The 24,106-nt window shown below is 38.5% G+C and overlaps 1 protein-coding gene across 1 annotated transcript; it reads right to left on the bottom strand.

Moving 5' to 3' along the window:
- Positions 1-202: 202 nt before the first annotated feature.
- LOC115739335 lies at positions 203-1,756 on the bottom strand. Its single transcript, XM_030672367.2, has one exon. It carries the CDS (start codon positions 1,455-1,457, stop codon positions 426-428), a length of 1,032 nt encoding a protein of 343 aa, XP_030528227.1. The 5' UTR covers positions 1,458-1,756; the 3' UTR covers positions 203-425.
- Positions 1,757-24,106: the final 22,350 nt, after the last annotated feature.

The raw sequence follows: 24,106 nt of genomic DNA, 5'->3' as shown, positions 1-24,106 counted from the left end.
ATGTGCCCGGGACTTCGATGCTCGGGTATTGGTCCCTAATGGCCGAATTTGGAACATTACTAGATACTTTCTCTTGGGTGTTTCGTACATTAGTACATTTGCCTGGCACAACCTCTTATCGTGTAAATGAACCCAAGACTTTCGAAATTTTTTATGCCTTATTTATGCAATAAGCAATGTGTGTTTGCTCATGGGGATTCACATAATCTCTCCCACAGGTTTTGTATTTACACTAAACAGAAAATTTACATGATAATCTCTACCTAAATCTTTATAATTGTATGTATGAGTATAAAGCACAAAATCCGGAAAAATGAGGAGCGCTCATGATCTTAAGAGATTTATGACGCCATCCATTCGCTCGAAGTGTAGCTCAACAGAAAATGCCCTCTTGTCTCGCGACGTCGTTTCGGGTGCTCCCAACCTTAGCCTCGATCATCAGGAACACAGAGACCGACCTCGCTCTTCTCGTCAACGTTGATCCCAAGAGTCTCCGCCACATCCCCCTTGCTCCATCCCGCACGCAATAATTCCAGAGACCACGCTCTCACGTGCCAAGCAAGGCCTTCCTGGGATCTCGCCACGTCATCCCCCGCCTTCACCCTCCCATCGCAGCCGTCCATCGACAACATCTCCCTCACTTCCTCCTCCCTCCAGCCTCCGTCCCTCAGCCTCCAGTACGCCTCCTCCAAGCACGCCCCGAGCTTGCCTCCACCTCCGCCACCGCCGCACCACCACCCGCGCGTGCTCCCTCGCGCAGCCGTCACCGCCGGCTGCTCCCGCCTCCCGCCTCTCTCCGCCACGTCGCTCCAGAACTCGATCCACCGCGGCTCCTTCGCGGCCCACGCCGGCGCCCCGATTCTCGGCGGCACCTTCCGGGCCGGCCGGAAGACGCCGATGCGCATCCACTCGGACTCCTGGAAGAATCCGGCGAGGTCGAAGCTCAGCACGCGGACGTCCCCCCCGTCAATGTAGAAAACCGGATTGCCGGCGGCGTTCGGCGACGCCGGGATGTAGCAGCTCCGGTAAACCGGCACCAGAACCGGCGATTCTTCCAACAACCTCTTCGCTAACTCGACCGCTCCGTCGCGATCGCTTGGCCTCTCGCCCCACGCGTCGCACCAGAAACCGCTCTGCGACACCTCCTTGATCAGGCTCCGGCCCGGGAGGCTCGCGAGAATCTGGAGCTGCTGCGGGGAAGACGACCGCCAGTTGACGAACCCGGGACCGACGGGGAGACCTTCCCGGAGGATCGACCGGAGGTCTGGCGGGAAATCGAGGGAGAAGCCGGACTCCAGGTAGGCGAATTCAGCCTCCGTGAGGCCTTCGAGGACGGGGATGTTGCAGGAGACGAGGTGGTCGATGAGGCTCTTGGCGTAGGCCGCGAAGGAGAAGCAGACCCTCTTAGGCATGAAGCGGCAGCTCAGCGGCTGCGCCGCCGCCGTCGCGACCGCCATTACAGATTAACAATCAGCTTAAAGTATCGATTTTTCCCGTTCTTCCGCTAATGGGGTTGAAGCGAAATGCGACGTGAAGGAGAATTCAGGTATGAAATCTGCTTATGAAGATCGATTTGGGAGTGATGGGTGTTCGTTAGCGAAGCTTGTGCTGCGCCCGAACGTGACGGCGAGGTAAGTGAGAAGACGATGCGTGTTGCGGTCCCAGAGAGAGAGAGAGAGAGAGAGAGAGAGAGAGAGAGGAAAGAGGAAGAGTCGGTCTCTCCCTTTGACTAATTCGGAATTTGGGGGACCATCGAACGAACGCTCCTGAATTTAACGAAGGGGTTAATATTTAATACGATGCCAAAAATTTTGTTCTTATTTGAGTCGTGTCCCTTTTAATGCGAAACGTGGTCATTTGACAAAGTCTTAATCTTAATTGGTGTTGTTCCCACCTGTGTTTGGATGCACCTTGCATTGCTTAATGTCCAAGAATAGCAAAATGCCGACATCCCTTGAGCACTCGCGAAACTACATTTAGTGTGATTCGACCAATGTGAAAGAATTAAATTTTAAAGCCTTCAATGGGGTCATCGAACTTGTAATTTATTCAAACGAGTGATCGGACTCCTTCCATCGCTAATTGCAGGGAAGTGAAAGCATCCATCACTTTTGGCTAAAGGCCTCATTAGAGACGATCGTCGCCGCCACGAGAATGAAAAACTATTGCGGTTTGCTTGGATGCATAGGGGTCAATTGTTCTTATAGCTTGGTCAGTGCAAATGAAATTGCCAATAGTGGCATTGAGTTTTTCGTTGCACTTTTGATTGGTATTGGTGGAAAAGTTGAATTCCATTTGTTGGAATTAGAAATGAAGAGACTCGATTGAAAAAAATTCCACAAGTTGAAGGAGTAAATTGCACAAACTATAAGTTCAAGGAACCCCATTACAAATAAATGCAATTTTAGGGACTAAATGTGTCCTTTTCGCCGTTTTCTTTAACAAGATGTAGCATTTTTAAGGGCATCCTTTGATGTAATGATTATAACAAAACTATATGCAAGACTAGAGCTCAATTAATGTACTTATAGCAGAAAAAATATATTATATGAATAATCAATGAGATGAAATTTATGCAGTACATGGGCATGTGCATTGGAAATATGCACCCCAAGACGTGAAATATATTTTTTAATCAAATGTCATATCTTTTTTACTTTTTTATGAATGTGGTTTTCCCTTTTTTTTTTTTAGTTGAACATAAACCTAATGTTTGAAAAGGAAAAGTCCTTCTACCTATAACAAACGCGGTAACTTAGGGCGCGCATGGTGACACTTACGGAAATGAATTTCTACTCTAAAAGTGCTTTTGGATAAAAAATCCATTTAGTAATACAATTTTTGAAGCAGAAATCCGTTTGATTGCGCAGCATTACATTTCTACTTCTAAAGCAAATTTCTACTTTTGAAATTATTTTTGAGCCAATTTCAGAAGTTAAAAAAAATTATTTCTCTTTCAAAATAGAAATCTCTCAATATCAATATCTCTCTAATTTCGGCCTCTTTTCATTCTCTTCACCTCTCTCTCCCAACCACATCTCCACCATCGCCACCCATTGCCGACCTTCGTTGCCCGTCGCCGCCCACCTCCAACTATCGTCGATCGCTGCCGACCAACGCAAACCCACCCCCCCCAAGAAAGCCATCGGTCGCAGCCGCCCCCCACGGACCACGGCTCACAGCCGAGTCGCCGTTTTCGGCCATCGGATTAAAAAATAAATTATAATTTTTTATTTTTAAATACTAAATAATGTTTTTAATAATAAAAAATTAATTTGTTTAAAGAAATTTAAAAAAATTAAAAATGAAGTAGAAATTTTTTGGCCGTCGACATGAATTTTCGTAGAAGATTTTATGTTAATATTGTTCTAGAAATAGAAATTTTCAACCATTATTAAATAAATTTCTCCGATCAGAAATCAACTTCTGCTTTTGAGTAAAAGTAGAAAAATCAACTTCCGACCAAAAATTGATTTCTAAGGCAGAGTGTCGCCATGCGGGCCCTAAAAAACTACCACATGCCTCTATCACGATCAAAGCTAAAGCTGAGTTAAGCTATCGAAAAGTAATTGGAGCTACGGTCGATGATTAGTGGACTGCGTTGCATTTAATTTCGAAGTTCAAGTTACTCAAATATCTTATCAAGTCGAATTCGAGCTAATTGTCAATACTTAGCTTGATAGGCTCATGAGCCTAATCGAGTCTTTATCAAAAAAAAAAAATTTCAAAAGGAAATTGATATTCATAAATCTAGACACAATATACTTAAAGTAACACAACATTTGAGGTACTAACATTCTAGCTCCAGCGTTTTTAACGATAACAACCTTTCATTATTTGAGCACCCGAAAAGTCTGCTTCTCTCCCTCTCTCTTCTCTATATCTCTCTATCGTCTTCTTCAACCTTCAGCCGCAGGGGAGGTTTGAGCTAGTCACCCATCCTCCTTCCCTTGTAGATTTTGCTTGAGTTTTCTTATTCTTTTATTATATTTTCTTCTTTCCCGATTTAATTCTGGAAGCTCTTTTCTTCCGGTCTAATTTTAGATATGACAGTCTGGATTTTCCCGATCTAGTTATATTTCTAGGAGTTACTTTCTCATGAGCTAGATCTTAAAGCTTAATAAATATACCTTCGAGCATTCATTACCCATGTGCTTTGTTTGAGTACAGGCCATCTACCTTCAGTTTCAATGGTGATCGCAGGTAGGGGTGTCAATGATTCAGTTCAGAACCAAGCTGAAACATTACGGTGTAGCCTTGAACCGAACCAAATCTCGGCTTGAACTGAATATGAACCGAACCAAAAATCCAGCTTGGTTCAAGTTGGTTCGATTGGATTCAGTTAGGTTCTTGATTTTTCTTGGATGATTTTTCTTTTTTTGCTTTCTTTTACGGTTCAAAACTGGCAGAGTTGTCGGTCTCTAGGCGAGGGTCGATGGGGGTCGCCAGCCCCTAGGCAAGAGCCACGAAGGAGTCACGGCCTCTTGATAAAGCCGATGAGGGTATTGCGGCACTCGCCTTGCTAGATCTCGGCCGGCGAGGGCCGTAACGCCTCACCCACGGTTGGTGAGGACTTTGCGGCCCTTGCCCAGCGGACAGCGAGGGTTGCTGGCCATAGCCTAGGGGCTCATGACCTCCGACGGCTCCACCGGCCCTTTGCCCCAAAAAAGGAAAAAAAAATAAAGAAAAGAAAAAAAAAAGAGAAAGGGTTATTTTGGAGATTTTTAGTGCGATTTGGTTAACCGACCGAATCAAACCAAATTGAAATAACTAAACTGAAAAAAAGAATGATTATTTTTCAATTAACTAAACCGAAAAACCAAACTGGGCCGAAATGCATGAAATTTTTGGTTTGGTTCGGTTTGGTTCGCTTAGTAATTCGACTCGGTTTTTTAGTTCGATTTTGATACCCCTAATTGCAAGAATGTATGGTGTCTCGCTGAATCACGAAGATTTTCGTTTACAAATGTCATATCTATGTTTGTTCAACCTTTTTTGGTTGTCTATGTGCGGCGATAGTGTAGAGAAAGCCGAACTAAGGCGCGCACCGGCAATTGCCATGGTCGTAGTTACTAGAGAAGAAATTTTCGGCAAGTGCTCATCATTGAAGATAATACAAGATCCAGTGATGCTGATTATTTTGCTTGATATATCACTTATTATGGAACAAGTGTGTGCTTTAGCTTTTTTTTTTTTTTTCAAAATAAGTGTATGCTTAACCTTGTTGGAACTCTGTCGATCCTCTTTGTTTTCTTTTCTTTTTTTGTCAGAATTTGCTTTCTGGATTTGACTTTGATTTGTAATATTTTTGAGCTTTGCTCTGCTTCGATTCATTTTGCTATGGAAGCCTATGTACTTCTCATATACCCTTTTGAGCAGTGAACATAATTTTCTTTTTGTTATGAAATACATGAATGAATATTCATTATATTCATGTATCTATTATGGTACATTTGTATTTTACATTCTATGTACATCTCCATATCCAATGAATGTTCATCTCCCTATCCAACGTATGTATTAATGATAAGTACATCCTTGTTCTCCTATAAATAGGAGCTTAGTTTTGTCATTAGAATGTGTGTTAGAATAAGAAATCTCTCTATTGGCTTTCTCTACTCTCTCCGTTTTCTCTCTATTGCATACTTGCAACATAATATTTTACAACACGTTATCAGCACGAAGATCTACCGACCGAGTGAATAACTTTTGCAAGGTAAGCATTTTTTTTTTCGAGTAAGTGTTCTTTTTGTTTTTATTTAATCGACATATACTTCATCATCTTCTATCAATTCTTCATTTTTGACCCGAAGCCAATTTCAAATCTAAAAGTATCCTTCTGCTCCCGAAGTGGTGGTGGATATTTGGAAAATCCTTCTAATTAATTTAAGGATTCATTCTGGTACATAATTATGGCAAATATTGAAAAGCTCAAATTCCGCATCCTGGAAGTGAGTGGAAGCAATTATCTATCATGGTGCCTTGACATGGAAATGCAACTCCAAGGGCAAGGTCTTGCTAATGCAATTACCGAAGACGGAACCTCAAATGCAAAAGATAAAGCAAATGCACTGATTTTTATCCGTCGTCATTTGCATGAGAGCCCGTAGACTCAATATTTATCCGTTCAAGACCCTCGGACCCTGTGGAAGAGGTTGAATGATAGGTATGACCATACCAAGACTGTTATCCTCCCTCAAGCACAATATGATTGGCAAAATCTCGGATCGCAAGATTTTAAATCGAGTATCGACTATAACTCCGCTTTATTTGATATTGTTTCTAGGCTTGAGTTATGCGGTGTCAGGGCTTACGATGCAGAATTGTTAGAGAAAACTTTCTCCACCTTCCATGCTTCGAATATTGTATTGCAACAACAATATCGGCAGCGTCAATTTGCCACATACTCTGAACTAATTTTTGTGCTTCTCACTGCTGAGCAAACTAATGAATTGCTGCTCAAAAATCATGATCTTACACCTGCCGGCTCAAAAGCATTGCCTTAAGAACATGCTAACTTTGAGAAAAATACTGGCCATTTTAAGGGTTATAAGCACAGGCAAGAACATACTCCTTGAAGGGGTGGCAGGAAATTTAATTGCCCTTGGAAATCTAACTTTGGGCCAAATCATGACAAAGAAAAGAAGCCAAAGAAGGTGACTAATGAAAGTATTTGCCATCATTGTGGCATGATCAAGACTCGGTCACGTACTTGTCGTACGCCAAAACATTTTGTTGATCTATACCAGGCATCTTTAAAAAATACGGGCAAGCATGGTGAATCTCATGCCATTGAAATTAATCCTACTGCCATAACCACTATTTAGGCCAACAATATTTCTGTTTTTGAGACTTCTCTTGCTCCCGAAGTAGCAAATGCATCCTTGGATGTCTCTGATTTCTTTGAGGATTTCTAATCACTTTAATGAGGCATCAGATTGGTGGATGACAACTTAACCTTCGAATTTTATGATTCTAATAATTTTGTTTTTCTAATTGCTTTTCTTTAAATGTATTACCTTTTATTGTTCTCTAATATGATTATGTAATGAAATTCTTATGAAGCTTATATACTTTTTTTATCCTATTACTAATATGCAAATTTTATGATACTTGACACCCGAAGTTGTCAATATAAGTACAAATGGAAAATACCGAGAAAAAGAAAGATGTTTGTTTGCTTGATAGTGCATCAACACACACTATATTTCGTAGCAGACACTTTTTCTCGAGTATGACATTGCGTAAGGCATATGTTCATACAATATCGAGTCCTGTTCGGATTATTGATGGTTTCGGGAATGCCACAATTATCTTGCCAAATGGCACTGTCCCGCATGTTGAAGATGTGTTTCTAAGTAGTAGATCAAAAAGGAATCTACTCGGTTTCAAAGATGTACGTCGTAATGGGTACCATATTGAGACTATTTATGAGCAAAATAAGGAATATATTGGCATTATCTCTTATAAGATGGGCCCGAAGACCATCCACGAGAAGCTAGAAGCTTCTCCTATGGGTTTGTATTGTGTCATGATTAAGACCGTTGAAACCTACGCTACCATATCCTGGAAATTGATAAACCCCGATCAATTTGGATCGTGGCATGATCGCCTTGGTCACCCCGGCGCTTCAATGATGCGTAGAATAATTCAGAATACAAAAGGACACCCTTTAAAGGATACAAAAGTATTATTGTCCAAAGATTATAATTGTGAAGCTTGTTCACAAGGAAAACTCATTACCAAAGCTTCCATAACAAAGGTTAATCTTGAATCTCCTTTATTCCTACAAAGAATTCGGGGTGATATATGTGGACCAATACAACTACCAAGTGGACCGTTTCGATATTTTATGGTACTAGTGGACGCATCCCGTAGATGGTCCCATGTTTGCCTATTATCCACGCGCAATGTCGCATTTGCACGTTTACTTGCGCAGATTATAAAACTCCAAGCACAATTCCCTTGATTATCCAATTAAAAGCATAAGGATGGATAATGCTGGTGAATTTACATCAAAGAGTTTTGATGCGTATTGTGTTTCACTCGGAATCGAGGTTGAGCACCCAATCGCATATGTTCATACTCAAAATGGATTGGCAGAATCTTTGATTAAACGTATCCAAATCATTGCCCGCACTCTATTATTGAGAACGAATCTCAACGATACAGCATGGGGTCATGCGGTTTTGCATGCGGCAGCATTAATCAGATTGCGCCCCACTACTAGTCTCTTATAATCTCCCCTTCAAATGGTTCTTGGTTATGAACCCGATATTTCACATTTGCGCACTTTTGGTTGTGCGGTACAAGTGCCCGTAGCACCACCAAAGAGAACAAAAATGGGTCCCCAACGCCGTTTAGGCATTTATGTTGGGTTTAATTCACCATCCATTATTAGGTTCTTGGAACCAACTACTGGTGATCTTGTTCTTGCCAGATTCGCAGATTGTCATTTTGATGAGACAGTGTTCCCATTAATTGGGATACCTACAACTTCCATGGCTGCAAAGCATAAACCAGTTAAAGTTATCTCCTGGAATGAAAAGAATTTATTTCAATTAGACCCAAGAACTCCCGAGTGTGAAAACAAGGTGCAGCGCATAATCCATTTACAAGCTATAGCCAATAAACTTCCCGACACCTTTAATGATGCTGCTAAGGTAACGAAGTCTCATATTCCAGCTGCAAATGCTCCAGCTAGAATAGATGTTCCTAAAGGACAGCCTAAAATGGATTAAAATCCACCACACTTGAAGCGTGGTAGACCGATAGGATCAAAAGATACTGTTCCTCGAAAATGAAGGGGAAAGAATCGGGAATCCGCTCCCGAAGAGCCTAGTGTTGTACTTGCTCCCAAGGAGCTTATTGCCCCCGAAGAGGCACAAACCCATGAAAAGATCACCAACCCTCGGAATATTGAGAATTCCATTACATATTGTAATGAGATTTGGGATCGGAATGAAATCATCATTGATGATGTTTTCGCATTCTCGATTGCTCATAAAATTGTGGATGATGATTATGAGCCGCAATCTATTATTGAATGCCATCAAAGGCAAGATTGGCCTAAGTGGGAGGAAGCAATTAAGGCTGAATTAGCTTCTCTAACTAAACGAGAGGTTTTCGGACCCGTAACTCGAACTCCCGATAATGTAAAACCTGTTGGATATAAATGGGTATTTGTCCAGAAACGAAATGAGAAAAACGAGGTTGTCGGGTATAAAGCCCGACTTGTTGCCCAAGGATTTTCCTAAAAACTTGGGATTGATCATGATGAGACATATTCACCTGTGATGGATATGATTACATTTCGTTTTCTAATTAGCCTAGTAGTCTCTAAAAGATTGGAAATACGTCTTATGGATGTTGTGACGGCATATCTATATGGCTCATTAGACTCTGATATTTATATGAAAATTCTCGAGGGATTCAAAATGCCCGATGCATGCACTCCCCCCAACTTATTCTCAATAAAGTTGCAAAGATCTTTGTATGGGTTAAAACAATCTAGTCACATGTGGTATCAATGCCTAAGTGAGTACTTACTCAAGGAAGGGTACAAAAATGATCCTATCTGCCCATGCGTGTTTATTAAAAAATCAGAAACCAGATTTGCTATTGTAGCAGTTTATGTTGACGATATGAATTTAATTGGAACTCTAGAAAAGTTATCTAAAACTGCTGAATATTTGAAAAGAGAGTTTGAAGTCAAAGACTTGGGTAAAATCAAACTTTGTCTTGGTCTAGAGCTTGAGCATAAAGCAAATGGAATAATTGTCCATCAATCATCATATGTTGAAAGATTACTTAAACGCTTTAACATGGACAAGGCTCACCCATTGAGCATCCCTATGGTTGTAAGGTCTCTAGATCCCCAAAAGGATCGGTTTCGTCCTAGAGAATCTGATGAAGAGATACTTGGTCCTGAAGTACCATATCTCAATGCTATCGGGGCTTTGATGTACTTGGCACAATGTACGAGACCGGATATCGCTTTTGCAGTGAATTTATTGGCACGTTTTAGTTCTGAGCCAACTTGGAGACACTGGAACGGAGTTAAACATATTTTTCGTTATCTCCGAGGAACCATAGATTTGGGATTATTTTATTCCAAGGATTCCACTACCTCTGGTTTAGTTGGATATGTTGATGCTGGATATAGATATGATCCACATAAGGCTCGCTCTCAAACCGGTAATTTATTTTGTTATAATGGCACCACCATTTCTTGGCGTTCTACAAAGCAATCGCTAGTAGCTACATCTTCTAACAACTCTGAGATTATTGCTTTATATGAAGCTGGAAGAGAGTGTGTTTGGTTAAAATCTGTTATAATGCATATTCACAATTCTTGTTGTTTAACACCGGTTACAAATTCTCCTACTATAATTTATGAAGATAATGCTGCTTGTATTGCACAAGTTAGAGGAGGATACATAAAAGGAGATAGGACCAAGCATATCTCACCGAAATTTTTCTATACTCATGAACTCCAAGAAAGTCGACAAATCGATGTTAAACAGATTCAATCCATAAATAATCTTGCAGATCTTTTTACCAAATCATTGCCAACGTCAACTTTTGAGAAATTAGTATATGGCATTGGTATGCGACGAGTTCACAAGATGCAAGATTGAATAGCCCCATTAGTGGCTATATGGCTCAATTGAGGGTGAGACATTATGAACTATGCATTGCACTCTTTTTTTCTTCTGTCCGGCTTTTTCCCATAGGGTTTTTCGGCTTAAGGTTTTTAACGAGGCAATTAATGCATCCATAAAAGGGGGAGATCATAAGATTTGTGCTCTGTACTCTTTTTCCCTTTTGTCCGGTTTTTGTCCCACTGGGTTTTTCCGGCTTAAGGTTTTTAATGAGGCAGTATTATTCAATGCACATAATGAATACAATGAATATTCAAGGGGGAGTGTTATGAAATACATGAATGAATATTCATTATATTCATGTATCTATTATGGTACATTTGTATCTTACATTCTATGTACATCTCCATATCCAATGAATGTTCATCTCCCTATCCAACGTATGTATTAATAATAAGTACATCCCTGTTCTCCTATAAATAGGAGCTTAGTTTTGTCATTAGAATGTGTGTCAGAATAAGAAATCTCTCTATTGGCTTTCTCTACTCTCTCCATTTTCTCTCTATTGCATACTTGCAACATAATATTTTACAACACTTTTGACCAAAAAAAATTCAAGCCCCGAGCTTGAGATTGAGATTTATTCGTACTAGTTGATTATAATTAAGTAGAGACAAGTCAAGTTCGAGTCGGATAAAATTGATACTTGATCAAGCATGAGTTGAGTTCTGTGCATTGAATTTGCAAGTCAAGGCGAGCTTGTTCTTGGCGGAGTATTAACTCGATTAGCTCAACCACACCCCTAATTGGGACTTAATGTGTGGAAATCATGTTCCACCGTCGTGTGTATAGAGTAATCATTTAACAAACTGTATTGGGTTAGATCACCTGTACAGCTCATAAATATGGACTTAATGAGTTCGTGGGACTTACAAAGTGTTCTATGAACTCTCTAGATAACCAGGTCTATGCGTTTGTATCCTATCCAAAACAAAATCAGCTAAAGAAAACTTTCTGAATTGAGAAAATATTGGTTCTACTCATTCTCTTGAAAGCACATTACATCTATGTTAAATGGATTGAGGTGACCGGGCCTTCGTATTTGGATGCTTAGAGAACTCTGTGATTCGAGAAATTATTGCTCTTAATTTTTCTTTTAAAGGTACATCATTCATCTATGGTAAATGGTGTGAGAATTATTTTAATACACTTGTTGATAAGGCTCTGCTTGTTTCACGAGAAATAACTTCTAAAAAATATTTTCTTTATTTTCTAGCGTTTGGCTCGCGGAAAATAGACTAGTCAAGGGACATATTTTCTACTCATGGAAAAACCTCCTTTAAAAAAGGAAAATAAAAAAACGTATAAACTTTTGCAGAATCACAATTTTCTATAATAAAAAAAAAAGAAATTGAAAAAGCTTAGGGGAGAGAAGAAATGTGAATTTATAATGATTTGGCTTTCCACTTGAATTATTTCACTTTCCAAACTCTACGGTCCAACAAGGCTGGAATTCACTAATAATTATTGCAATATTACATTTTATGCAGGAAAAGTACAAAAAAAAATAGTCCTAAACTTATTACATTGGTATCAATTCAATCCTAATTGGAGGTATCAAATGAGTAGGTCGAGTGGGGTCGAATATGGTCCGACTCATATTAACTCATTTGACCCGTTTTGACCCATTTCATGCAGTACAAATTTAACGACCTATAACCGTCCCGACACATATCCTATTCATATTTCTTAAACATTTCTATATTTAACCAAATCATACAATACTTCTTCTTTTTTTTGTAAGGACCAAATCATACAATACTTGTTTCTCATAATTTGAAAGAAAAACAGATCTGCTAAAACACTTTATGCAATACAAATTTAGTGAATATTTTTAGAAAGTATTTTTCTTTTTCTTTTTTCTTTTTTTTTTTCTTATTTCCTCCTCCCTCCTTCGTCCGCCGGTTGCAAGGCTTCGCCGACGGCGGGCAGCCCGGCAACCGGTCGTGTCTCAACGACCTCGAGCTTGGCCAAGGTTGGCGAGCTCGGGGTTTGCCGGATCCCCGCGAACCTCAAGCACAACCAATCTAGGAGAGTATTAACTCGCTTGTGGCTAGCGAGCTCGCAGCTTACTAGATGTCGGCGATCTCGAGCTCGCCGGATCCCGACCGGTGAGCTCCAGGCCAAATCTCGGTGAGCCCCGAGCTCACTCCATGCTGGCGAGCTCGGGGCCGGATCTCAACAAGCCTCGAGCTCGCCCCACTTGAGGCTTGTTAGTGGTCACGTGATGGAGGTAGGCGGAGGTAGGAGGAAAAGGAGGAAAAAAAGAAAAAAGATAGAAAAGAAAAAAATAAATATAAAATATAAAAAAATACTATATCAGAAAACTTATTTATGTCTCACTTAAAATAGTTACCATAGCTAACACATTTATGACCTATTTAATATTAGGATTTGGCGCACAATCACAATGAAGTAAAACGTAGTGAGAAAGAGAAATCAAAACACAATGTTTTTATTTTGGTTCACCCTTAAACTAGAGCTACATCCAACGGAGGATTTCACTATAATTAGCACCTCGCACCTCTGGTTACATTACTCTATTACAATGAAAAAAGAGTATATATAACATTAGTTATTCATGAACCCAAGCCCAGAGTATAAATGAAAAAATATGGGCTTAAACTATAAAAAACCCTTTGGTTTCCAAGAGAGGCTACCCCCTTAAGACTCCCGGCGGGGTGGCTCCCTCAAGACCCATGTGATTTCTTGTCGTTGGGGAGTATGAACTGCACTCCAACATTTAAAATCCATTTTGGACCCATTGAATTTCTAACTAACCAATTTATGATCCACTTTTAAAATTTAAGCAACCCATTTATTGTAACGTCCCAAGATGCCACCGTACTAACATGCTCTTCTTTAATCTGATATTACATATATCATACAGCACATGCGGAAGACTACATGAAAACAGGCACCATACAAGTGCATTGAAACGGTAGACACGTCACCTATAGGTATGGCGTTAATAAGTTGTACTAACCTATAGTACAAACATTTTCATATAACACATTGAATGAGTGCACTAATTACCATAACAAATATATATATATATATATATAAACAGTTGCAGCATTTCTTATCAAAAGACAACAACTAGGAGTCTACAAAACGTTTCTACCACCGAACTAATACCACCATCATCCATGGCACCACCACTGCCACGCCTGACCACATCTGAGTAGCTAATGTGAAAAGAGAGCAACAAAAAACAGTGAGCCATAACCTCCGCAAGTAAAACTGCTAACCTAAACAACTAAACCATCCATTCATCATATGATCGGGGAGCATACCCACGTCAATAAGCGTCTAAATAGCCAAGGACCAATCGGTATAACCGTTCACTCGCAAGTCCACCAACGGCATGAGCTAGCTATTACATGATACCCAAATAATCAGTCAGACACGCCAACATAAACAACAAACGTCACAAATAGCTCCCCAAAGCCCCACGGTCGAACGCCTATGCAACCTCAATCTCCGAGTCACATCGGTCCAATTACAATTAGGACAGCTAAGCTCCAATTCCTAGTTGCCTATGCCTCAAGGATACTAAATCAAGCAATGAATTAAACATGCTAGCCACGAAACTACACAATCAATCTCTCAAGCTCACGGCCGACCGCCCCTTTACTAGCTTCAATTCACCTTATTTCAACGGCAACTAAGACGATCAGCTTTCAAACCTCGATTTCCCATAGCCATAAGACCCCAATTTAACAAGCAAATAGAACATGCAAAGTCGTCCCTTCACCGTGCAAGAACAACTTTAATTCGGCATTTCTTTTGATCACCCTGTGTCGTCTCGCACAAATCAATGACAATAGCTGATCTAGTGGTAAAGGTTAGTGTTCCACTCGCCTTAGGTTGAAGCATGAAGAAAATGGAAGTGAAATCGTAACCAAATCAAGCCAACGCTCCTCCTTTTCTTTGTGTCGCCGATAGGGAAAGAGAGAGCCAAGGCTAAGAGAGAGGGAGAGAGGAGAGGAGAGAAAGAGTACTCTTAGTTTCTTGCAAAATGGGCAAGAGAGAGAAAATTTCAATCTCATACAGTGGTTGGGGGAGGCTTGTGCATGGCTGACACTTGTCACTCACGCAAGGAGGGATTATTACACTTGTCCAACATGCAAATTCCATGTGTCTTTGATCTTCCAAAAAGAAAATAACACTAGGTGCCCATATTTTTCACATAATTGAGCTCTACGGGATCGAAACTAATTATAGGCACCCCTGTACTTTCTTCAATAATTCTCCGCGCCATTTACATTAGTCCCAAAATATAATTTCTAAATATTACTCCCCACTTATTCAAGCCGAAATTAACTATTCCGGTCGTAAACTTAAAATCAAATTGTCACATTTATGATCCATCATCATTAAATATGGGTCAAATATGGGTTATAGACCCATTTTATCATCTCTAGTTTTAATCTTTTCAATTGGACCAATTTAGTTCTAAATCTTTATTTACATTGATACCAATTTAGTATATCCAGCCAGTTTAGATCGAAAATTACTCATGTGAACGTTGTCCGTTCTACATGGCACCTCGGCATTGACATGAATTTTTTTTTGTTAAAAAAAAATGGCAAAACAATTCTGATTTACTACAGGTTGCTTCTAGCAAATTCCAACACCTGAAGACAGTTGTAAAACACAAGCTTCAGTCCAATTCAAATTGAGAAAGAGCTAGGCCTTCCCATTAGGATTGTAGAATCTCGTTGTAGGACCAGCTACTTTGTCTATACCATGTAATGCTTCTGCAAAAATGGTCCTTCTAGACTTCTCATGAAATATCGTTCTACGGTTTGTTCACCTTTTGCAAGATGGCTGTTCTAGGCACACTGATGTCCTTTTGATATGCAGACTATTCACATCCTATTTGTCCATCCAAGTTTTGACGAACTCTCATTCTATATCTTGTTCTTCTTTTACAATGGTCCTTCCAGACGTAGACCATTTCCTGTCCAATAGTTTGTTCTCCTTCTGTAGAGTCATTGTCTTTATATGCTTTAAAAATCTTGTTTATAGCACTATCTGCATATGCTTTGTGCATATAAAAATTGTTCGGGAAAAGGGCACTACCAGTGCTATAATTTTGTGTGGTGCTCGCCATAACTTTTTCTTCAATCATATGAATGTCATCACTTATGTATGATGCTCACTTAAGGGTTGCAATTTTTTTTTTCAATTACTTGAGTATTATAACTTTTAATCAATTACTTGAATGCCTTAACTTTTTCACAACCTTCATCACAACGTTCATCGTAAGTGATATGCCATCTTGGATTTTTGCAACTTTGGGTGAATGTTTTTTAAAAGTTATGACATTCAAGTGATTGGTTGAAAGTTATGACACCGTACTCATGACACTTAAGTAGTCTAAAAAAAAGTTATGCCACTCAATTAAGCCCCGTATAAAAGTTAGGGTGCTTGTAGTGTTCTTATCCCGAAGTCGTTCATTCTACATGGTTAAACACACTTATTATTAGTTTCTGGTTATTTTCTCATATACAAAACACAGCATCATGGATTTTCTCAACGATATGAGATCACTAAAGTAAGAAAAAGTATTACCTAAACACAGCCTACAGGTTACCTTTATATGGATGAGTGTCAAGTGTCAAAGAACAATTTGCCCTTTGTCGCGACCTAAAAATTGAATTTTCCAGATTAACGGATTATTAGGTTAATTAGATTAACTAACCTAATTCGGACTCTCCCAAGTCCTACCGAATCGCAACTTAGATTCAATTACATGCCAAGATTTTAAATTAGAGCCGCCACTAATCTTTTATGGTAGGTAGATTAGAAACCTAAATAAAGTATTCGGAAGAAAATACTTTATTTCATACGAACCAGAGATTAAATGGATTCGGGGACTTGGTTACATTAACTTTTCAATTAATGCCCTTTCGGTACCCGATTTTCATGAAAAATCCTTAGTTTGATGATTTGAATTAAAATTTTTTTTGGGGTTTTCTTTTATTAAATGCAATGCTAATGCAATCTACCTATATGACAAATGAGATGTAATGACATGGCAAAACTACGTGACATGGCATAATGACGTGGCAAATATGCATGACAAAGAAAATATAATAATGCAAACTAAACTATAATGCTATGCAACGTGGATGGTATTTTTTGGTATATTTTTGTGTATTTTCGGATTCATGAAAAAATAAAGGTAAAAACTACTCTAACGTGAAGTAACATCTAATTTAACTTAAGAAATTGATTTCTCAAAGTCCTAATTTTATTAGACATTATTTTCATGCAAAAAGTGAAGAGAAATGTGATTTAGCTTAAGAAAATGTGACATCTTTTTTGGGATTTTTTAGGAATTTATTTAAACCATGAAAACAATGAAATTTGAACAAAAATAAACAATATTGCCCATAAAACACCTTTAAATCCGAAATTCCGATTTTTGTTCACAACATCCCCCGAGATTAGGGTTAGCAAGTGAATATATTATAGAATTACCGTCGTCCCTATATACATAGGACAAACCTTGAAATTCTATTTAGGAATTAGCGATCCGCTCCTCGAGATCGAGGATTTGATATCTAATTCACACGTACGGGCACGATCGTACTTCGAGATCGAAGCCATATGTTGCCTTTAATGTACGTTTTCCGAGGGACAAGGCATAATTGGGGAGCATGTGTTATGGGCAGTTTTGTTTAAAGATGTGCAAATATTTATTGAATTTTTAAAATCCTTAAGGGATTTTGAAATTTTCAAGGAGATAAGCTCCTATCCAAAAAGGATTTCAAATCTTTTAAAATATGGAAAGATTATCTTCTGAAATTTTTCAAAGTATATTAGATAGCTTTCCAAATTTTAAAGATGTGTTCCAATATCCGAATAGATATACCTGATATATTCGAAAGTCCTATTAGGCTACGAAATATGCTCAAACATTTTAAAAAATTCTATTGCTATCTTGCAGACATGATCCAAATCACTTCACAATCAAATTACCAGATGATATGCTAAGCATCCAAAAAGATAAGGATGATATCCCAGATTTACTCAGAAATTCTCGAACATACCAGATTTAAGCAACAAACTTTCTCATAGATATGCTCAAAGTGATCTGAAAGTATATATGCACAATATCCCGAGATGCTCCCAAATTCGAGATTTTAATTTGAGCAACTATAATTTATCTAATTTGGAGAATCAATTGCCAAGTTCGAAAGATCAATCCGCGGGTGGAACTTGCAGCTCTTGTTGATGTTCGATTCAGAGAATTTTGCAAAAATTTTGGACCTTTACATCGCGCTTCCCCAAACAGCACCGAACGGCAAGGATAATTGGCTCAAAATAACATGCAAATCAGCCCCAATAGTGAACAAAGAAGCATACGCTGATCAGCAATCGTAAAAAAAAAAAAAAAAGGTTATGTTGACGTCAACTTGCAGAAAAATCAGCCGTGGAATGAATTTGGAATAGCAGCAGATTTCAAGACCCATATAAGGACAAATTAACTCACAAACAGCTCTAGAAACAGCCCATGATAACAAATATCCGATGATATACTCAAACATGCAAAAACATTCATTAACATATGCGAATCAACCAACTAGGCTAGTGAAAATTCAGTGTTAGAAAGCTTTACCTTGAACCAGGTATCGTCTTTGCTAATCGAACTTTGCACGGAACTCGAATATTCACGCTTTGAACGTTGATCCGTTTGATACAATAACCTTCGCGGATAGGTTCGACTATGGACTCACGTACTGCAATTTGCCACAGAACAGTGGCTGAAGAACGGTCCAGTAGTGAGCAAATGCGAGTCTTCAATACTGGTATTTGATGTCTCCGGTGCAGCAGCAACTCCCGTAGTGGAATTCTAAAAATAGTCTCCTCCTCTTTTACGTGAATTCTCTCTCAACCGTGTATGCTCTCCCTTGTCCCCAAAATCTCACGTGAACCTCCTTTTTGTGTGCAGAAATTTTTTTGCCTCCCCCCAAAACCCTAGTGAAAGAGCTCTATTTATAGAGAAAAGCTTTGCAAGCTTGGGGCTTAAGTTTTGTTAATCCTGCCAAACAAACCCGGGATCAAAGTATGTGATCAATTAAGTCCCAAAGGATCCAATTGCATTAATTTGATTGAAATTTTTGGCACATAATAATTGACATTTTTAATTAAGGCCTATAAGCTTAAAATAGCCCCAAATTCTTCTTTGAATTGCCGGTTTTTTTATTTAAGCTCATATCATCTAACAAATCAAGCTCAAATCTTCTGCCGTCGGTGGTCCAATGCAAAATGCAATGCATGAATACTAAAATTAAATGAAAAAGATGAGCTATTATTTTTTGTAGGAATTAAAATTTAACTCCAGATTTTTATGCAAAATAAATGAATAAGGAGAAATCAAAATTTAGGTGTCAACACCCTTCCCTTTCTTCTTTTCATTATTTGCTTCTTTGTTATTTTATTGACCTCTTACTTTGTAAACTTTTCCTCTAAGTATATGTTAATTGGTCCTAGGTGCTAAAGGACAATATCCTTTCTTGTGTTTTTTATTTGTTTATTCTTACTTTTTGTTTTGGCTTGTATTGTCAATTGTATGTCTTTACCCATTTAAATAAAGCCAAAACTAAACTTACTTTAATAGAAAAAAAAATCCTAGATGGATCTTTACGAGTTTAAAGAACTATAGGATAACACATTTATATGTGATTACGACCTTGTATGATTGAAAAGTGTAGTAAAACGATATGGAAAGTTGCATTGAACTTGACAAGAAAATGAATTCAAGTGTTCTTTTCCTTTTATTGGACTTTTGTCAAGTATAAAAAAAGGGTAAAAGCCACCAAAACCCTAAACTATTCCCACTATGACAACATTTTCCCCAAACATTTTTCGGTGACACCGAAAACTCCAATCTTGTACACTTGTGACATATTTACCTCAAATTTTTTTCTTGTGACACTAAAAATCATAAACTTGTATATGCGAGACACATTTATCTTAAAATTTGCGGTAAATATGTTACATTGGTAAAAATTTTAGGGTTTTTGATGTTGCAAAGTAACATCTTGGTGCAAATGTGTCACATGGGTATAAATTTGGATTTTTTTTGTAATCACCAGAAAATGTTTGGGCTAGATGTGTCATAATTGACATAATTTAGGATTTTTGTTGTCTTTTTCCCCATTACAAAATAAGATCAAAGAAGAAAAAAGGGAAAAGTACCTTCATTTAAGGATAGGTTTCAATTATCTTTAAAATTGATGAAGACATCTCCATACAAGCTATCATTAGTTGAATGTATAATCCCTCTGGAATTACTATCACATTATACCATTCATGACATAGCACAAAATTGCATAATGCGTGTCGTCTGCGCTTAAATTATAGCACACCAAAACGAGCGGTGACGAGAAAAATGGGTTTGGGTTTGGGTTGTTCATCGCGCCGGAAAATTCAATACGTCTAGTCGAACACGAAACAACTCGCACGGGGGCGATATTGCATGCATTCTAGCAAAGCCAGTGATGTCCTTAAGAATAGGGCGACAGAAAGGGACAAATTGACGCAGAGGCGTCCGGCAGGTTAAATGCTTAGTTAAGCTGCAATAAATTCTTCGTTTGAACGACCGCGACGCTATTCTGTGAGTAGAGTCTAGCCCGATGCACATGGACAGAACTGTTTACATGAGTTCGGCCCTTACAATTAGATCGAACTCAGGTTGTGGTTGGTCCTTCAGAGTACGATCAACTATGAAAATCGGCAGTCATGGAGTGGCTTTTCATAACCTCGATGAGTTAGCGGAGCCAGTCGATACTCAATATCAAAGATCCGTTTGTTTTTCAAAAAATAAGTGATTTGAAAAATGTTTTTCCAAAAAAGACCGCTTGTATCAATTATAAAAACGAATGAATGAAAAATATTTATTTCGTCTACGTAAATGTTTAGACACAAATTGTACTCGGTAATAAAAATAACTTTCATTGACTAATTATTTCAAACGCTACATGCGATCATTTTTAGGAAATTTTTTTCCAAATCAATTGTTTTTTCGAAACAAACGGAATTTAAGGGGCATCTTAGAAAGTGCAATTATCAACGGAAGCCGTAATGAAGTTAAACTTTGTCGGCCGTTCCAATAGCCTCTTCCTCACGCGATAAGGTGCAACAACCCAATACCGTTATCAATTTAGACATAAACCTTTGCCTCGAACAAATACCTATTAGATCATAAACTAATTGAGAGTAGAAGCAACGTGGAATCTTGTCTGCAACATTCGGACCAAGATCCACGGATCGACCTTCCTTCCTTAATGTAATACTTTCCAGTGGAGAGATCATCCTTGGATCGCACTACCGATCGATTCAATAATTAGCCCCATGATTGGAAGCGGTCTCCAAAGAACGCGACACGCTTTTTCAGCATTTCTCCGTCCGGACGTCCCTGAAAATGACATCAAAATGTCGTTGCAATTTATTATTTTTATCGGACGTAAGACGTCGTTACGAAAGCTTAAATTAAGGTTTCCCTTGTTTCTCGAGCCGGACTTTGCGGTACCGGGCGGCCCACCACCGTACTTCTGTCACGCAATTGAAGACAAAATTTATGTCTGGCTTCTAGACTCTCGAGACAGCGATTGGACGGAATAATCCTCTTGCCCCGAGCCATATGGCGTGAAGCGTGGCTCGTTTGGGGATCGCATGAGTTCGGTTTCATGCAATTTGGTGGCAATTGGCGGGACTAACTTTGCGTTATTTGCTTTTACATCCACTTTGAGGTATCTCATAATTAAAACTAAAAAGCGGGTGCACCTGCAATTAAGTGTTTCTAAATCTAGACGAATTGCACCATAGGTCTTAAACTTTGTGTGCCGAATGAAATTGGATTCTAAACTGTTCGATTGGTTTGATCAAGCCATAAACCTTTATTGGAAAAAAAGAAGAAGAAAGAAAGTAGAATCGAGTTTGAACATTTCAATTGGTTCAACTAAGTTTCAGAAGTTAACTTGAAAGTGCAATTTAAGGATGTCATCTAGGCACTTTTTGTGTGACAGGTTGGCAAATTTTGAAATTATGGAGTAATGTCATGAATGTATGATTAATATGAGTTATAGCAACTGTAAGTTATATGACATGATAATGAACTAATTACTATTATAGGATATTTCTTAAGTGATAATCAATCATTAGGAACTAAATAGAATAGTTCAATCTATAAAGCAATTGTTCTTAATCTTAGTGAATGAACTTAGATTATCAATTTAATTATATAAGTATAGTTAGTTGATTTTTCTGATTGCCATTATTTAATTATGTGAGTGCACTATGTAATAATTTAAACTTACTCGGTTAGTTCGGACTCTAGATTATGATCGGCCACGATGGTTGTGGAAAAGCTTTTTCTCTATTGTAATAGAATCACTGTTCCCACCAACCAAACCTCATGTAAGTCTTAGTAAAGGGCATCAACACCTCGATTAGACTCTCTAAGGCAGAGTGATCAATTGAAATTAACTCAATTAGGTATGGGTATACAAGACTAGGCTTTGGGACTCTCAACACATCTCTATCTTATCTCCCTTTGGAAACCCAAAACTGATAAATCACAACACCAAATCAGGGTTAATCAATCAAATTCGTAACCTGCTTCCACTCTCAATAACTAACTTTGCCCAATGCCACCACTTATCTCCATGTAATCGAAAAGGTGTAAGATTATGATTTTGGCACCATTAGCATATTATCTATTATTGTCTAAGTACGCTAGCCTTTTATTAGAGAAAATTGTCCAAAAAGTCTTAAACCTATTGCACTTTTACCAATTCAATCCTAAACATTTTAATGTTGTAAGATTGAATCATAAACCATTTCACATTTTGCCAATTGAGTCTATCTGACTTCTTTTAGCTGAAAATCGCTAATGTGGACGTCAACCATCTTACATGCCATTGTCGGTGTTGGCGTGGAGAATTGTATTAAAATTTTATTTTATTTTCAAGATTTTTATTTATTTTTAATTTTTCTTTTCTTTTGTTTTATTTCTTTATTTTTTTATCCTTTTTCCTTTTTTCCTCGCTGGCCTCAAGAGAGTGCTGCCCTCGCCGCCTCAAGCAAGGGATGCCCAGGGCTGGGTTGGCGAAGACAACCCTCACCCTCGCTTGGAGACCCTTGCCCGAGGCTGGCGAGGGCAAGTAGCAATCGTTTGGTATAAAAAGGAAAAAAAGAAAACAATAATCTACATAACTGGGGCAAGTAGCATTTTGTTTGGTATGCTCCTAGAGCTTGGCCGGCCTTCATTCGACTCTGCTTTCCCCTGCCTCACGAGGGCTGTGAATCATGCTGGCACTTAAGATTGGACTGAAATTTAACTTAAGCTGAAGCAGAAGCAAATTATTTCAAAAATTATGATATTATTTAGGAAACTCTTTTGGAATGACGATTTTATTTATTCATTTTTTTTATAGGCATTGATTAGTTTCAGATGTATGCGTATGTATCTCTTTATATGCTTGTTTTCTTGTTTAAACTCACGGTCTATTTGTGCTTCCTAAGAACTTACCCACATATGTATATGAAATTTTAATATTTTTGTCTCATGGTTGTCTTTTTTTCTTTTTTCATAAGAGAGGGTCATGTCTACTTCAATTTGTAATTGCAGGAAACTTTTTCTAAGCATGCCTTTATTGAGATGGATTAATGGACATTACCGATATCTATTTTTTTTTAGATTGCATGTGGGTGATATCCATAATTCTTGTCCTACCAATCGTATGCTCATGCTCTCTATCAAAGAAATGATCTTTCCTTAGCCTATTCTCACTCTAATAGCGCAAACTTCTCAAAAAAAAAAAAAAAAAAAGAAGCTTAAACTTCTTGTTTATCCAATTCAAGTATCTCGATTTGTAGATGTCATCCTTTTGCCAGGGCCATGCTAATCTTCTACAGATTGCTACAGTTGTATCGGGAGTCAAACAATGCACCCATTCGAATTTCATTACCTCATATTGATACTATTTAGTTCCGTTTTACACGTTCAAGGGGATTTGTAACGATTTCGCTTCACTAGCCCTATTACCGCTTCCACATCACGGCTAAAATTGGTCGAGTACTCGATTTGGATGTCATGCGAAGGCCAAGATGGGGAAGAGCACTTCCAGGTGCTATATCAGCAATTCTAATCCTTATCTCTCTTACTGCTTTTTTCCATGTTTTCTGGTTTCTGTTTTGCTGTCTTCTCTAGTCTGTTTGACATGGTTACATCCACAAATTTATAGTCCAGTGTAGAATTCTGGTTATGCTCAAGAAAGAAATTTTAAGTAAGCCTGTTCTGGAGGGTTAAGCTCCTACATGATCTTTTTAACAGATTTTGAAATATCTGGTTCGACAGCTCAACTAGTCTCTCGCATGGATTCCTCTCATGAATTAGATTTGAATGGTGCAAATCACAATTT

Source organism: Rhodamnia argentea, chromosome 11 (assembly GCF_020921035.1).
Source record: "Rhodamnia argentea isolate NSW1041297 chromosome 11, ASM2092103v1, whole genome shotgun sequence".
Taxonomy (NCBI): Eukaryota; Viridiplantae; Streptophyta; class Magnoliopsida; order Myrtales; family Myrtaceae; genus Rhodamnia; species Rhodamnia argentea.
The sequence above is the reverse complement of the archived record's forward strand: the minus strand, read 5'-3'. Positions and strand labels throughout refer to the sequence as shown.